Consider the following 16,542-nt stretch of genomic DNA (forward strand, 5'->3'; position numbering starts at 1 on the left):
CGCTGCCTTCCATCCTGGGCTCCTCCCTTGTTAGGCCATACGAAGGCGAGAGGGCTGGGCGCGCTGGGAGAGAAAAGGGGGCAGATAACCAGGGCCGGAAGGGGGTCAGGTGGGGGGGGTGGCCCCCGGAGCCAGCCCTGTTAACGCCGCTTTGTCCCCCCCAAGGCTCTTCCGGGCCCCTCCCCCGCCCAGCAAAGCCCTTCGCTTCTCCCCTTCTCGTGCCCGCAAGGTGCCGGGGAGCCGCCGCCCGGGGCCCCAGGCCGGGGATGCGCCGGTGGAAGCGGAGAGCCGTGCCCCTAGGTCCGGGCCCGGCGTCGGGCGCTGGGGCCGCCCCGAGTTTCCGGCCCGGTCCGGCCGGCGGAAGGCTCCTAATTGGTGGGCAATGGCTACTCACGTGCCCACATTCCGCCCGCGTGTCGGAGAGCGCGCAGCCCCCGGCGGGGCCCTAGGAGGCCGCTCCGGGCGGCGGGCAGGCGCGCGCCAACTGCGGAGTCACGAGGACGCGTCCGTGTGAGCCTGGCCCCGGGCCGGGGGTTCCGGCGCACACCTGGCCTGGGTTCCAGTAGACGGCCGCTTCCTCCCCCAAGTGGACCGAACCGTCCTCTAGCGCCCCTCCCCCCGCCCCGCACTCTGCCAAAGGCCAGTCAGCGTGCGGGAGCGCCGGGAGCAGACGATAGGGGCGGGGCGGGCGCCGGCTTCCGGTGGGTCGGTCGGTGCTCCACCTCGTGACCGCAGCTTGGCAAATCCCCGCGGGACCTATCCCTGGCAGCCTCGCCCTCACTGGATCGGGCTCTCTCCGTCGGGCTAGATGCCGTACGGCAACATGGCCACCCCCCGTCCCCCTCAGAGACTTCCCGGGCTCTTGGCCTCAGAGAAGCCCTCCCATTCGAGTCGTTTGGTCGGAGAGGGCCAATGGAACCACCGGGCGACTCTCCGTCCGTCTCCCGCAGAAGGGCCGAGCAGGTAGCTAACGTGCCGTCACTTCCTATGAGCCTCCGGCCCACGCTACTAGCATAGGATGGCGGCGCCCAGGGACGGGATGAGGAGGGGGCCGGTGCACGACCGCTTCCGGTCCTGCGCAGTGTCGCTGCGGGAGGGGGGCGGGGAGTGGGAGAGAGGGAGAGCTGAGGGTGACGGAGCGGGGGGGTGAGGGGAGGGGGAGGGACGGACAGCAACGGCGGAGGCGGCGGCCGCTGCGGGGACTGTTTGTGAGGTGGGGGCCGCACGGGGCGGGCGGGAGGAGGGTAGAGTGTGAGGGGAGGACCCGGTGACAAGGCTGGGGTGGGGAGAGGGGACGGCGGCTGGAGACCCTCCCTGGAGGAGGGCAGGCGCGCGCCCGCGAGTGCGCGTGCGCGTGTGTCAGTGCCAGGATGGGGGGGCGGGGGAGCAGAGCCCCGGCGGGAGGCAGGGGGCCCCCCGGGGCCCGGCCTGGAGGCCCCGGGCCCGCGCGGCGAGCGGAGGCGGCACGGGGAGGAAGTGCCCGCCGGGGCCATGCCCGGGCGCGGGGCCGGGCCCGGCGCGCCGCTGACAGCTCGGCAGAGCCCGAGAGCGCGGGGTGGGTGCAGGCGGGCGCGAGCCGGCGGCCCTGCCCGGGCGCCCCCGCTGCCCGGGCGCCCCCGCTGCCCGGGCGCCGGCCCGACAGAGGGGAGCTTGGTCCTGGGGCACAGGCCCACACGCCGGAAGTGGAGGGAGCGGAAGGGCTGGCGAAGGAAACCAGATGGTGGCACTCACAGTTTGGGGGGCGGGGAAGGAGGCCGGGGCCCCGGGGAGAACTTGGAGTGAGCCTCGCCTCTTGAGATGACCGGGGGCCACATAAATCCTTGGGTGAGAATTGGTGATGGGGGGGGGGCGGGACAAACAGACTGATGTTAGAAGGTGTGAGAATGGGGGGGATGTCCTGGAGGGGCTGTCTCTGAGGCCCCATCCCCCCCAGCAGGATTCCTGAAATCCCCAACACCCCCACCAGGGGCTTCGCTCCCCCCATGGCTGCTGCTAACAGCATTATCGTGCTGGATGATGATGAGGAAGATGAAGCAGCTCTCCAGCCAAAGCCTTCCTCTCCACCCCCAAACCGAGTCCAGCCCCCGGCGGCGGCGGCAGCAGCAGCAGCCTCTGATTCCCTCCAGTCCAGTGGGGAAGGCAGTAGCAGTAGTGGGGGCAGCAAGAAATGCTACCAGCTGGAGAATGAGAAGCTGTTTGAAGAGGTGAGCTGCGGGGGAGAAGGTGCTCCTATCAGGAGGAAGGAGAGTCAAAGAAGCTGTCCTTAATAAATTGCTCCATATTAACCCTGTCTTTTTTCTCTCTTTCACAATCTTCTCCTGTCATTTCCTTTCCTCCAACTCCTCGGTTCTTCTCCCTGCTCCATCCCCATCCCAGTTTGTGGATCTGTGTAAGAAGCAAACTAGAGAACACCCCGAGGTCGTCCCATTCCTCTGTAACCGTCGACAGCGTGCTCGCCCTACGTTCCTGGCTTCTGCTGAGCTCCGAAACGTGCTTTCGCGAGTCCTCTCTCGTGCCCAGACTCGACCTACAAAGCTCTATGTCTACATTAATGAGCTTTGTACAGTGCTCAAAGCCCACTCAATCAAGAGGAAGGTACCCCTGACCCCTGCTTCTAGTTCCACTGAACCCTGTGGGGATGCACCTTCTGCTAGTCCTTCTTCTACCGCCCCTACTGAAGAAACTGCCCCTGACTCCCCACGACCCCGAGGTTCACGGAGACAGATCCAGCGCTTAGAGCAGTTGTTGGCATTGTATGTGGGAGAAATAAAACGACTGCAGGAAAAAGAGTTGGACCTATCTGAGCTAGATGACCCAGACTCTGCCTATTTGCAGGAGGGGCGGCTGAAACGTAAGCTGCTAGGACTCTTTGGGCGTCTCTGTGAGTTAAAAGCGTGTAGCTCACTGACAGGCCGTGTGACTGAGCAAAGGATACCTTACCGGGGCACTCGATACCCGGAGGTCAACCGCCGTGTAGAGCGTCTCATCAACAGGCCTGGCCCAGACACTTTTCCTGACTATGGGGATGTCCTTCGGGCTGTGGAAAAGGCAGCCACAAGACATGGCCTCTGCCTCCCAAGGCGACAGCTCCAGCTCCTTGCTCAGGATGCCTTTCGGGATGTTGGCACCAAGTTACAGGAGCGGCGCCATCTTGATCTTGTCTACAACTTTGGCTGTCACCTCACAGATGACTATAGGCCAGGTACAGGGAGGGGGGGCCACACACAATAGACCCACGGGGGTGGGGGGAAGGGTATACTTCTTAGCCTTTAGAACTTGGAATTCAAGTTCATATCTTCACACTGCATACCTTCCTCCCACCTCAGGCATCGACCCTGCATTGTCAGACCCTGCCCTGGCCCGTAGGCTTCGGGAGAACAGAACCTTGGCACTCAGTCGGCTGGATGAAGTGATCTCCAAATACGCAATGATGCAGGATGAGAGTGAGGAGGGTGAGAGACAGAGGAGGAGAGCCAGGCTTTGCGGAGAAAGCTCTCCTCACAATGAAAACCTTCCAGAAGCATCCATAGACTTGGGAGAGGTATGGAGACAGGACACGGGGACACCGGTGTTAGATCAGATATTCCCAGATGACAAAATCCTGCCCAGGTCTTATACTGGGTCATTAGGGAAGAGAGTAACTAGTTGTGGGAGGTGAAGTATTCAGGAAAATGAAGATTTGGTAGAGAAGAGTTTCAATAAAGTCCTTTCCTCTCTTACAGGGCCCTAGTGGAAAAAAGTCTACATCCCACCCCACTGTCTCCAAAACTGAGACAGATGATGATGAAGATGAAGATGATGATGATGATGAAGAAGAAGATGAGGAAGAGGAAGAGGAGCTCACAGATTCAGAGGAAGAGATGGAAGAGAGTCAGGAGGGCCAAGGGGAGGAAGATGAGCCAGTATCATGTGGGGAAAAGGAATGTTAGTACCATTTCCAAATTGTTTCCTTCCTCTGTATTCTGTTTCCCACCATCTTCTCCCATGTCTTCCTACTGTTATTCACTTTCAGTACTAACCCTGCCTCCTGTTTGTTTTTTATAATTTTGAGGTAAGAATTATGTAGCTTCTCAATCTCCATCTCAGAGGACTGCTGAGCAGGAGCTGGAGTCTGAAAGGGGGAGCAATAGCAGCAGTTCTTCAGTGGAGGAAGATGAAGCAGGAATGTCAGGGTCATATTCCCTACCTCAGAGAAAGAAACCTGTTCCCATTTGCCTTGAGAATGAGGACAATGGAGAACAGCTCCCATCAGAAGACTTGTCGCAAGATGTTGAAAGCCCAGCCTCCCAACTATTTGAGCTGGTGATTGAAGCCTTACCCTTGGACACAGTCCCCTCTCCTGAGGATAGGGACCTCCCTTCTCCCAAGAAGTGCTCAGTACCTCCCCTTCCCACCAGCCTGCTGGAGAATGGGGCAGCCACTGTTACCTCTACTTCCTTCAATGGTGGGGTATCTCCTAACACCCTGAGGGTTCCCAGTCCCCCCCTCAAGAAGTGTCGGAAGGAAGATGTGGCAGAAACAGAATTGATTGGGCGCAGGTAACTTGTATAGAGAAGGAATTGGGGTGGGGATGGGGGTGCTTCTTGGTCATGAAGTTATTACGGGATTTGGGAGATGGGCTTTTTCAAGAAGTCAGATACTCATTTTCTATTTCTCCAGCTGCTTTGAGGTGAAAGCTGCGGATGAACAAGAAAATGGGAAACGGTGTCACTTCTCCAATGCTCCCTCCCCCTTGGCTTCTTCCCTGGTTCTGGTTGCTGACTCTTCCACTCGAGCAGATTCTCCCAGTCATGGCTTGGTCACCAGTTCTAGGTGTAGTCCTCCACCATCCAGGCCCCCTAGACCACAGGCTCCCAGGCCTGCAGCCTGCAAGGTCAGAAATGGGGAATGGGGAGGGATGCTGATTTTTTTTTTTTACCCTTTTTATCTATTTGTTCTGATTTTTACTAGTCCATCTGTCCTCCACTTACTATTTATTCATGTTTTGAGCTGTTTTTCTGATTTGTAAAGTGAAGAATACTGAACTCAGGGACAAATTTTAGATCTCAATCTGTGATCCTTTGAAAGAGCTTCCCTCCTATATATATCTGACTGTCTTCTCCAATCTCTCCCCAATTCTTTTTCCTCTTACCCAGATGAGTGTGGCTACACAATGTGACCCTGAAGAGATCATCATCCTCTCAGACTCTGACTAGCCGCCTGGCTTTCCCCACCCTCACTTCCCATGATTTCGTTTTTTGTTTTTTGGGGGGAGGGGGGAGGGGGGAGCTGAGCTGTACTCTTTCAGTTGGTGTTTTGAAAATAATAAAAACTTTAAAGGTTTATAAAAACGAAACTAAATAAAGTTCTTTTCTTACTGTAATTCTCATTTCTGTCCTTCAAATACCTCCTTGCCGGTTTTCCTCGACAATAAGTAGCTAACACCCCTTTCTCAAACTCAGTCCATAATTTTCTTCTCAATTCCTTTCACGGAGACAATATTCCATTTTCTGGTTTTGTACCCCCCACCAGAGCCTAGTGTTCCCTGAGCTCACGCCTTTTGCTTCCTTGGCTGCTTGAGCCCCGCGGAGTAGAAGAACTAACCCTCCCTAGTCCTGCCCTCTACGATTTACTCACAGTAACGTTCTCTACCCCTGACACTTGCATACCTTTCTTCACCAGCCCAGCGAGCGCGCCAGCCCTGAAGCACTTGCAATGCTTTAGGACCTCTTTGCCCCAGCTCCCAAGCTTAGACCCTCAAGAATAAGCGGACCAATCCAGCGCCAAGTTTAGGTCCCTTTAGCCAATCCACACTTGACTCTCGTTACCCTCTCTGAGAAAAGCAATCAGAACCTGGAGGTGGTGAAAGGGAGGGAGCAGAAGTAGGAGCCGCAGTACAGAGGTATCTGTACTGCCATTGGCTGGTTTCCTCTCACTCTAGTTTTCTTTCATTCGCTTTTATTTTGCCTAAGCGATGATTGATTGGTTCTTGAGCCCGTCATCCATGGGGAGAGGCAGGGCTACTATTTTTAAAGGGGAAAACCCGCAGTCGGCTGAAGCGGTGGCCGAGTGGGTCGCGGTGGAGTGGCGCTGGTACCTTTAAAGGGGAGAGAGGTATTTTTTCCTTAAAGGGGAAGTGGCAGAATCGGCGAAATCTGTCCCAGTAGGGCGGCGGGGAATGGGCTGGCTCCCTTAACGTCGGCGGGGCAGGGGGCGGGCCGGGGGCGGAGGGAGGAGGGAGACGGCGCAAGATGGCGGCGGGAGGGGCCCGGGCTGCGGCTCTGGCCGCGGAGTGAGGGGCGGGGGGGCCCGGGGGCGCGCGGCCCGGTAAGCGGGGACGCGCGCCTGGGGGGGAGGGGAGGGCTAGTCCAGAAGGGAGCGTTGGGTGTGCAGCGGTGGGAGGACCAGAGGGGGGTGGGGTCGGGCAGGGATGGGGGGTGTGGAGGGAAGAGGCGGGGCCTGGCGGGTGCGGGGGAGGGGCCGGGGGAGGATCCCGGAAGGCGTGGCCTAGCGAGGGGAGGGGCCTGCGGGGATTCCAAAGAGACAGGGTCTGAGTGGGGGCGGGGCCGCGCCGAGGAGGCGTGGCCCGAGGGAGCGCCGGGGGTGGGACTTCAGGGGCCGGGAAAGATGGGGGAGCACCTGGGAAAGGAGTGGCACTCACATCCTCGGCACGTGGAGGCTCGACAGTCAGGAGGGGCAAGAGAAGTGGGCCCTGGGAAGGACAACGAGGCGCCCCGTGTGCAACCCCGACGTCCGGCACGGTAGCGAGAGCACCGCCAGCTCGCCGCAGGCCTGCAAGGGGCCTTCCAGGCTGTGCCCCGGGGCGTCCCGGCGTGGAGCGGCGGAGGAGATGCAGGCCCGGAGGGGGCGGGCCCCAGGCAACGCCCCGCGCCGCCCCGCGCGCCACTGCCCCCGGGCCTCGGCTGCGCCCCGCCGGCCCCCTCGCCCGCCAACCCCGCACTTTCCTGACCCGCTTCTTTTCTTTCTCTTCACAGAGACCCCCCCGGCCGCCCTAACTCTCTCTCTGTTCCTGTGGCTGGGGGGGGGCGCCCCCTTCCCCATGCTCTTCCTTGCCATGGAGCCATCGCCCCTCTCTCCGCAGGGGGCCCCTCTGCCCCTGCCCGTGGCGCTGGCACCGCCCGCCTTGCCACTGCCGGCGGCGGCTGTGGTGCATGTGTCCTTCCCCGAAGTGACCAGCGCGCTGCTGGAGTCCCTCAACCAGCAACGGCTCCAAGGGCAGCTTTGTGACGTGTCCATCCGAGTCCAGGGCCGGGAATTCCGGGCTCACCGAGCCGTCTTGGCCGCCTCTTCCCCCTACTTCCATGACCAAGTCTTGCTCAAGGGCATGACCTCCATCTCGCTGCCCAGCGTCATGGACCCGGGGGCCTTCGAGACGGTTCTGGCCTCTGCCTACACGGGCCGGCTCAGCATGGCCGCCGCAGACATTGTCAACTTCCTGACGGTGGGCTCCGTGCTGCAGATGTGGCACATCGTGGACAAGTGCACGGAGCTCCTGCGGGAGGGCCGGGCCTCCGCCGCGCCCCTGGGCCCGGCGGCCGGGGCGGGGGGGCCCCCCGGCGGCCCCCTCCGGCCGGCCTCCTTCGTCCAGCAGGGCCAGCGAGAATCAGTCCCCCAGCAGCAGCAACTACTTCAGCCCCCGAGACTCGGGGGATTTCTCATCTTCCTCGCATGACGCATTTTCAGCCTCTTCCATGGGGGGCGGGGAAAGGCGGAGTGGAGGAGGCCCCCTGTTCCCCACTTCTGTGGTGGGAAGTGGGGGTGGCACTTCTGGGAAGCTGCTGCTAGAAGCGGATGAACTAAGTGACGATGGAGGGGATGGAGTCGGGGTGGTAGTTCCTGGGGCTGGGCTCCGGCGCCCTACGTATGTGCCCCCTAGCATCGTGCCTCAGAAACACTGGGTATATGTTAAACGGGGGGGAGGCTGCCCTGCCCCAGCTCCTCTTGCCTCTCAAGACCCAGACCTGGAGGAAGAAGAGGAGGAGGAAGACCTGGTGCTGACCTGTGAGGATGATGAGGATGAGGAGCTAGGTGGGGCTTCGGGGGGCCCGCCAGGCGGGAGTTCTGACCCTGGACTAAGTATCACCGATGTCCGGACACTGACTGGCCCCCCAGACAAGGGTGAGGAACAAGTGAATTTTTGTGAATCGTCTGAAGACTTTGGCCCGTATGAGTCTGGGACAGCTGGGCCAGCGCTGGATGACCCTGGAGGACCAACCCCCTCTTCCTTTGCCTCCCACCCACCCCGACCCTTACTGCCCCTGGACATGCAGGGCAACCAAATCTTAGTTTTTCCCACCTCTTCTCAGGCCTCAGCCCAGCCCCCGGGGAGCCAGGCTGAACATGGAGCTGTGACCCTGGGAGGTTCAGGAGGGGGCAGCCTGGGAGTGTCTGGAAGTGGTGGGGGTGGTTCTGGGGCAAGTGGTAGCGGGGATGGGAACAAGATCTTCCTCTGTCACTGTGGAAAAGCTTTCTCACACAAGAGTATGCGGGATCGCCATGTGAATATGCACCTGAATCTGCGTCCCTTTGACTGTCCCGTGTGCAACAAAAAATTCAAGATGAAACACCACCTAACAGAGCACATGAAGACTCACACGGGTCTCAAACCTTATGAATGCGGTGTGTGTGGCAAGAAATTCATGTGGAGGGACAGCTTCATGCGCCACCGTGGCCACTGCGAACGGAGGCATCGCCTGGGGGGAGGGCCCACAGGGACCATGGGGCTGCCCAAGAGAGAGCCTCCTGGGGGTGGCAGTGGAGATGAGGCAGGAGGGGCCACTTCTCCCCCCAATAGGAGGGTCTGGTCCCCACCAGGAACGCACAAGGGAGAGGTGGGTTTCAATGGCAGTGGAGGTGGACATTAAGGGACATTAAGTTTTCTCACTGGAACCAAGAACTAGGGAAAGTAACTGATGAGTAATTCCCATAATCCCCCTGGAAAGGAAGAGTAAGGTCATGAATCAGGGGCTTAATTCCTCCAAAAATCCTTGGCTTTGGGGAAAGGGAGATACGGGACTGTGAACTCCAGGTGATATGCCCTCTGTGGATTTGTATATAGAGAGGGAAATTCATGTCAGTTCTTTTCGCCCTCCCCTCCATTAACCCCATTCCATTCTTTGACATAAGGGAAAACCTAGAACTATGAGCTTTCTATTTTCCCCTCCACTAGTGGGAACAGGTAGATAAATAACACTTAAAACCCAGTCCCCCAGGTTATTGCATACCTGGAGAAGGGTGTATATGGGTAGTGGTATGTCCAGAATCCCCAAGGTGGTAGGTGGTCCCATTTGTAGTTTGTGCTTTGAGTCTGTGTGTGTCACTGTGGTGACGAAGCCTGCCACCTCATTCCATCTTTCTGAATCTCCTCTCCCCCTTTACAGGATTATTAAACCTATACCCATTTCTTCCCATCTAACTCCATCCCTGCAGTAAGTCCCCAAGGGTATGCACATATAGGGGTTCTCAAGGACATGGAGGGAGCCAGTTTGGGGAATTTAAAATTTTTATTTTTTAATTTTATTATTTTTTTTAACGGTGATTAAAATATTTATTGGTCTCTTCACTTGACCTGACAATCACCTGCGTTTCATTGCTGATGGGGGACAAGGAAGAGGAAGTAATCAAGGTGGGGATAGGGATTTGGGGAAGGCAGATCTGTTTCTGCCTCTCAAAAACACAAAGTGACTTCTGAATCTCTTGCTGTGAAGGGACATGCCGGTGATTTTGTGGCCAAAGGCCCGGTCCAGGTCTAAGGACTTGGTAAGGTAGGGGCTGGGAAGGTCTGGGCTGTGTAGATGAGGAATGTGGGAAGACCGTAGGGACCCAGCGTCCTCCCCGTGGGGCGGGACTAGCCCGCTCTGCTGCTTCTTTCTGAAGGTTCCAGTTAAGAAGGGGATTCCCCGAGCCTGCCTTTTAGGGGAAAGTGAAACTGAAAGGGGGATGCCAGGGGCGGCAGTAGCTGCTGCCAGGGCTTGGGAGAGGAGCCATGAAGCCGCTGTACCTGCTCCTGGCCTTAGGTGAGGTCACCCCCCTTTCCCCTGAGCCCCACCGGAGGTGCGTTGGCTGCCCCTCCGACTCTCATCAGGGTCCCTGTTAAATTGGGGTCATGGTGGGAGGTGACTCCTCGAGAATTTGGCCCTTTCCCCAGCATCCCTCCTCTCCCCAGGCATACTGGCAGTCCGATGCTCCACAGCTCGACTAGGGCCCTCGGTGTTGGAGTGCTGGTTTGTGGAAGAGCAGGGTGGTGGTGGGGGCATGCTTCGGGGAGTGACCAAGCGACCTGCTGTACTGCTGCTGAGACAGGGGCCTGGGGAGCCGCCTCCAAGGCCCGACATTGACTCTTCACTCTACCTGAAAGTATACGGTAAGTGTTCTGGACACCCCCCCAGGCCTAAAGGGAAAACTTCTCAGTCCTCAAGTCTCAACCCTGCCACCACCCTCTTTACCTACATTCCTCAAGGAGTTTGCGTCAGTGGGATAGTGGAAGGAGAACTGGATTTGGAAACCAGAAACATGGGTTCTCATATCGGATTTCTATCATTTACTAGCTCAATGACCTTGGACAAGTCTCTTTACCTAAACCTGAAAAATGAAGATGATATATTTACTCAGTCTGTCTCACAGGGTAGTTGTAAGAATCGTACGTCTGAATATGGAAGGGCCCTAAGAAGCCTTCTAGTTCAGAAATGTTTTTCAGTTAGGGGAAACAGAGGCTAAAAGCAATGAAGTGAACTTTGAGGTCAAATTTGATTCTAGAGAATTTGGCTGAGTTAATGTTTGCAGAAAACTTTGTTTACCTTTACCTATGTAAATGTAGGCCATTATGGTAGTTATTGTTTATAAGTTTATTCCTAATTAGCATCATCTTTCCCACTCCCAGGACCACTTCCTTTCATTCATTAAGGCCTCACCAACGTGATTCTTAGTCTTCATCCACATCCCTAATATCTGCTGGCCCCTGGGAGATTTACCTGACATGCCACCTATCCATTTGATACTCCTGACTCTCCTAGTTGACTCCTCCCTCTTTCTCCTGTCCCAGATCCTGCTGGTTCTCTTGGGGACTCTCTGAAGGGGTCAGTAGCTCCAAGCTGTGAGCTGAATCGCTATGTCCCAAGCCCTGCAGCTTCTGAGTGGGCAGCTGGCCTAACCCCTGAACCACACTCTCCTCGGTCCTTGGATGGGACTTGGTTGGTGGTCAGCTTATCTAGCCCTCAGGTGCGCCTTTCCAGCCTCCTGCAACTGTCTCAGTCACAGTCTGTCCCTTCCTCGGTTAACATAGCAACAGGTAAGGGAGAGAGGTAAGGGAAGGGGGCATCTTGGAGCTAAGGCTAGACCTAGGTGGGATTTGGAGCTTTGAAAGCCAGGACTCATTTTACAATTTTAATCATTCAATCAAGAATATTGGGGATGATATTTAAAGTTGGTGGAGAACTATGCACACAGAGTCTTCTGCCTCTCCTCTCCCTTAACTTCCCTTTTCCCTTATTCTTTTCCCCTGCAAATATTTCCCCTGTGGAAGACAACTTGGCTTACTTAGACTGAAAGTCAGGATAACTGGAGCAGGATAGTTTTCTCCAGTTACTTTCATGTCTTGCATAAGTTGCCTTTCTATTCTGCTAATAACGTCTACTTTGCTTTCTCCTTACTCCTTCCCAAGGCTTCTTTCTCCACCCTACACAACCTCTCCAAGAGCCTTATCAAAACCAAAGTTCAGGAAGGAAAAGTTGGGTCAATCTATTTAGGAAAGAGGCATTTTCCCCAAGTATCTGACCTCAACTCAAGTGTAAAATTTGTTTGGTTTCTTCTATATTAAGTTTGCTTAGTCTAGAGATATCCACAACTGCAAAGGAAATACTATTAAGTCCTTTATCCAAAGGAGTTGTGGTTTTTTTTTCACTCTAATATTAGAACTAATAATCCTCTCTTTCCCCACTCTAAACAAAACTTTATGTATCTCTCTGTGATGCACTTACATTACAATTCCTTGTATTTCATAATTGCCTACCTTTAAGGTCCCTTAGGGCAAAGGACTTTTTCTCATCAAAACTGAATATATCCCCTAATATCTAGCATAGCATTCTATGCACAGTAATATTTCTGAACCCTCAGCTTCAATTACCAATGGGTATACTGTTTCCTCTTCTGCAACTGCTCCCACTCCCACCCTTATAGACCAGCTATTTAAAATAAATAGACGGTGGGGTGGCTAGGTGGTGCAGTGGATAGCGCACCGGCCCTGGAGTCAGGAGTACCTGAGTTCAAATCCGACCTCAGACACTTAATAATTACCTAGCTGTGTGGCCTTGGGCAAGCCACTTAACCCCGTTTGCCTTGCAAAAAAAGCCTTTAAAAAAACCAAATAAAATAAATAGACATGGGGGCAGCTAGGTGGTGCAGTAGATAGAGCACCAGCCCTGGAGTCAGGAGTACCTGAGTTCAAATCCAGCCTCAGACACTTCATAATTACCTAGCTGTGTGGCTTTGGGCAAGCCACTTAACCCCATTGCGTTGCAAAAAAGAAAACTAAACTAAACTAAAATAGACATCAGTAAATGGTCTTGTCTTGCTCCATCCCTTTTCTCATTACCATTCTTTGCCTAACCCCCCCCCTCCATACCCCCAACCCTGTTTTCCGCTATGTGAGAATGGAGATGGCTTTGGGACAGAATCACACAGAATATCTACCACCAGTTTCCTGTTCCCCCATCTTTCCAGTCAGCTTAGATCCCTTTCAGCTTTATAACCTATTATATATATATCAATGAATTTGGACCCTCCCCCAGACCAGTCTCTCCTTTCATCACTAACTTTTTACCCTTTGTGTGGAGAGGGGCTTGATGCTGTAAAAAAATTAGGGTATGGAGTGAAATATGGAGGGAATATACATGATTAACATGTTAAGTAGGTATATCAGTTTAAAGGGTTCTGTCAGTGACTACACAGATCTCAAAGCTGAGAAGGGTCTACCTTCCAAGGGTCATAATGCTCTAGATTCTGACATAGACACCCATTTGCTGGGCACTCTCCCCCTCAAGGCTAAGAGTATGTAATAAGAGTATGGAGGAGTACAGAAGTGTTGTCATGGCAACCAGGGACCTGAGAAGGGGAACAAGTTGCCAAGGTGACCAAAGGCAGGGGAAAGTGCAAAGATCTTCTTGCCTGGCTAACATGGGGAGGGGTGGCGGTGAGGAAAAGAAATAAATTTGTCAAGAAAAAGGGTTTTGAGAGATGAGCTCTCCAAAATGGAGTGCCCTCATTGACTCAATTTCTGTGCAATTTTTCCAATTTCACAAATTCTCCCATTCTTCCCTATGTTCCTCTTCCTTTTACCATCCCCAATCTTCTCCCATTCCCTCAATTCTCATTCTCTCTCCTTCCCCCATTCACTTCTCTCCCTTTTGCCCCATTCTTACTGATTCATGCCCAATTCTTTTCCCTTCTCCTCATTCCTGTCTTGTATTTCTACTCCATCCCCCAAGCTGTGCTGACAGTCCTCTCTCATTCTCCTGCTGCTCGGGTGAGACCTGATAAGAGTGTCAAGTTGGACTTGAGTTTTACTTACTTGCCTCCCACCTTGGGTGGGGCCCCCTCTTCACTGACCCCCCCTCCCTTCGGGCTGGAGTGGCGACGCCAGCATCGGGGAACTGGACAACTGCTCTTGGCCGTGACTCCAGGACTGGGAAGCCAGGCACTAGGGTCTCCGGAGGGAGCCTTGGCTTTTACTGCCTGGGATGAGGAAGGAATGGAGAGCCCATGGAGTGGAAACGGGACCCTGTTGCTGCCCTCCATAAAGCCTCACCAGGAGGGCACTTATCTGGCTACAGTTCACCTTCCTTACCTGCAGGCCCAAGTAGCCCTGGAGCTGGAAGTACAGAGTAAGTGAGGGAGGGGGATAAACCATGGAATACCTGAAGTGGGGAAGGAGTTTGGGATTGAGATGGTGGGGGGGGGGATGTGTGAAGAGAGATTGAGACCCTAGGGGAATTGAGAGCAAGACTGAACTGGTAGGAGGAAGAGTTCCTGGGGTCCACTAAAGGCTCCTTGGGGAAACTGAGATGAAACTAAAAGGCAAATTTGTGTTTAATTGCCCCTTGGTGCTAATCCCAAAACTCTTCCTCCTTCCCACAGAGCCCCCAAAAGTGACCCTGACCCCTTCACCTGTAGTCTGGTCATATCCAGGACAAGCTCCACCAGAGCTACTCTGCCTCATCTCCCATTTCTACCCCCCGGAAGACCTAAATGTGGCCTGGGAGTTTCAGAATGGTTCAGGAGGGAGCAGGGCGGCAGATGGGCAAACCTGGCGCTCCAGCTATCGCTATCACCCCAATGGCACTGTCAGTATGACAGCATATCTGCGCCCGGCGCCAGTCACCGTGGAGCAGCATGGCTCCCGCTATGTCTGCCGAGTCCATCACTCCAGCCTGCAAGGCAAAGGACTCAGTGCCCAGGTGACTCTTGAAGTGGCAGGTAAGGAAAGACAGGATGAGGGGAGAGGAGGAGGAAGCCTGTGGGTCTAAATATCTGGGAGCACAAATTCCTATCAGAAAGGATGTGATCTCCCGCCTCTCCTCCACTCCCCAGGGGTCTCTGGGCCTTCCTTTGAAGATGGAGTAGGGTTGTTCCTTTCAGCATTTCTTCTGCTTGGTCTGATCAAAGGAATGGGGTTAGTTGGTAAGTCAGTCTCTCTTCCTCATCCTCAAATCTGGGAACCCCACTGTCAAAAAACCTGGGGAAGCCTAGCTCCCTAAAACTTCACCCTGTCAATCCTCTAAGACCCTTGAACCATCCTGCCAAGCTGTTTATTCATTATATTTCAAAATCCCACCTTCATTCTCCTGCTTTTTGGAAATTTCTGCATTCCCTTCTCCCTAACACACACATTTCATAGGTCTAAGGTATATAACCAGTCACCTTTCTCATCTCCATCTTTCTTCCACAGTGTCATTCCTGACTCCTTCCACAGATACAAAGGAAAAAGGTAAATTGACTTAGGTCTTACAGTACTCTCAAAATCTAATTTTAGTCCCAAGTTCATCTGGTCCTTACTCAATTTAGACCCCCCCCCCACTATCAGTCCTTCAATTCACCCCACTCTACACCTTAAAATCCCTAACCCACTATCTGCCACTTACTAGTAATCTTAACCTTATGGAAGTCATTTGTCATATCTGGACCTCATTTTCCTCATGTGTAAAATAGAGGTTGGACTCAGTGACTTCATTCCACCTTTCTCTAACACCCTATTGCCCCATACTACTCATGATACTGTATCTTTCATTTTGTATTCTTCCAGGAATCTGAGGAAAAAGATTCAGCTACTTAGATCTCCTGGAGAGTCCTGGCCAGGACCCTAGATGTATGGGAGGTGGTTTAACCAGGGGAAAATGTCTGTCATGGGAATAAAGTTGGATCAGATGGAATAGTTCCAGTTGTGATTAATATACCTTATGATCTCACTGTTCCCTCTGTCTCACATCTCTTCAATATTCTTAAGTTTAACAAGGGTTTTTCATCTGGGACAAAAACAGTAGAGATCCCCCCCCAAGAGAAGATGGAGGAGTATGGTATCCGGGGACTAGGTGTGTGGTGTGTGCCTTCCCCCCAGGACTATGGGGTACTTGGCTATTCTGGGGTGGGAGGAAGGTTTTGGCAGAAAAAAGGAGACACTTCGAGGTCTGAGTTGCTTCCAGACCCTAGAGGGGGATATACTGGAGTGTCCTAAAAGAAACCCCTGGATTTAAAGCCCCTGAGGACTGACTATTGAACAGGAGCGGAGAGAATTAGTTCCGTTTGGTCCTGTGTGCTTCCCAGGGCCCGGAACTCCAGCGATTCGCATCCATCCATTGCTACCCCAGCAGGAGGTTCTGAGACACCCGAGGCCTCTAGGGGAGCGGCTGGGGGGGGGGGGTGAGGCGAGCTGTGGGCTCCCCGGGCCGGCCCTACCGCTGTCTCAGCCCGGAGAGGTCCTCCCTTGGGTCGCCGCTGTTTGGAAAGCACGGGCCCCTCGGGTCTGGACCTGTGCACCGGGCCAGTGAGGCTGCCGCTTCACTCGCCAAGCAGCCCAGGCAGGGTCCCCAACCTTTCCCGTTCCCCCTTTACACGCCAGCACTGGCCCCCTCCTCAGGTGAGGGAGGGGCTGCGGGACCGAGGTGTCTCCCTCCTCCCGCTTCTGCCGCGGTCCCTCCGGGGGCCGGTGCCCACGGACACCCGACACCGGCCACCAGCAACGATGCGCAGGCCGGGACCCCGGAGACTGGCCCGGGGAGCCTGGGGGTCCGGGGGTGGACGTGGTAGCTGCCACCCCAAGCCTGTGGGCCTGGAGGAAAACCCAAACTGGATTCCCTAAGCAGAGGAAGGGCGGTGGCGCGGATTCCCGGGGGGCTGTCCGCGTCGGGAACGCCCCTGGCTCGGGGCAGGACCCTCGGCCTGCTCCCTGAGGGCCCGGGGCGGCTGCGGGTGCGGAGCCCCGAGCTCCGCGCTCTCAGCACGCGCCTCCCCCGCCGCGCGGCCCTTCACTTCCTTCCCCATTCCTCTCCGGCC

General features: G+C 55.2%; 2 protein-coding genes across 10 annotated transcripts; both read left to right on the forward strand.

Moving 5' to 3' along the window:
* Positions 1-717: 717 nt before the first annotated feature.
* Positions 718-5,362, forward strand: DAXX (death domain associated protein). Of its 8 annotated transcripts, none has more exons than XM_074236569.1 (8): positions 718-963; positions 2,000-2,204; positions 2,377-3,202; positions 3,327-3,541; positions 3,723-3,924; positions 4,052-4,538; positions 4,660-4,873; positions 5,136-5,362. In XM_074236569.1, the coding sequence occupies exons 1-8, from the start codon at positions 809-811 to the stop codon at positions 5,193-5,195; spliced, it is 2,364 nt and encodes a 787-aa protein (XP_074092670.1). In that variant the 5' UTR covers positions 718-808; the 3' UTR covers positions 5,196-5,362. The 8 variants fall into 8 exon arrangements, with proteins under 8 accessions (XP_074092670.1, XP_074092669.1, XP_074092667.1 ...); XM_074236568.1 differs by having other exon boundaries at positions 725-963; positions 1,967-2,204; XM_074236566.1 differs by having other exon boundaries at positions 726-963; positions 1,934-2,204.
* Positions 5,363-7,606: 2,244 nt separating this feature from the next.
* TAPBP (TAP binding protein) lies at positions 7,607-15,422 on the forward strand. Of its 2 annotated transcripts, none has more exons than XM_074236584.1 (8): positions 7,607-8,118; positions 10,166-10,363; positions 11,042-11,287; positions 13,482-13,877; positions 14,131-14,469; positions 14,584-14,673; positions 14,942-14,980; positions 15,296-15,422. In XM_074236584.1, exons 1-8 carry the CDS (start codon positions 7,692-7,694, stop codon positions 15,301-15,303), a joined length of 1,743 nt encoding a protein of 580 aa, XP_074092685.1. In that variant the 5' UTR covers positions 7,607-7,691; the 3' UTR covers positions 15,304-15,422. The 2 variants fall into 2 exon arrangements, with proteins under 2 accessions (XP_074092685.1, XP_074092686.1); XM_074236585.1 differs by lacking the exon at positions 7,607-8,118 and adding an exon at positions 8,867-10,016.
* Positions 15,423-16,542: the final 1,120 nt, after the last annotated feature.

This window comes from Macrotis lagotis, chromosome 5, assembly GCF_037893015.1.
Source record: "Macrotis lagotis isolate mMagLag1 chromosome 5, bilby.v1.9.chrom.fasta, whole genome shotgun sequence".
In the NCBI taxonomy this organism is placed as follows: domain Eukaryota; kingdom Metazoa; phylum Chordata; class Mammalia; order Peramelemorphia; family Peramelidae; genus Macrotis; species Macrotis lagotis.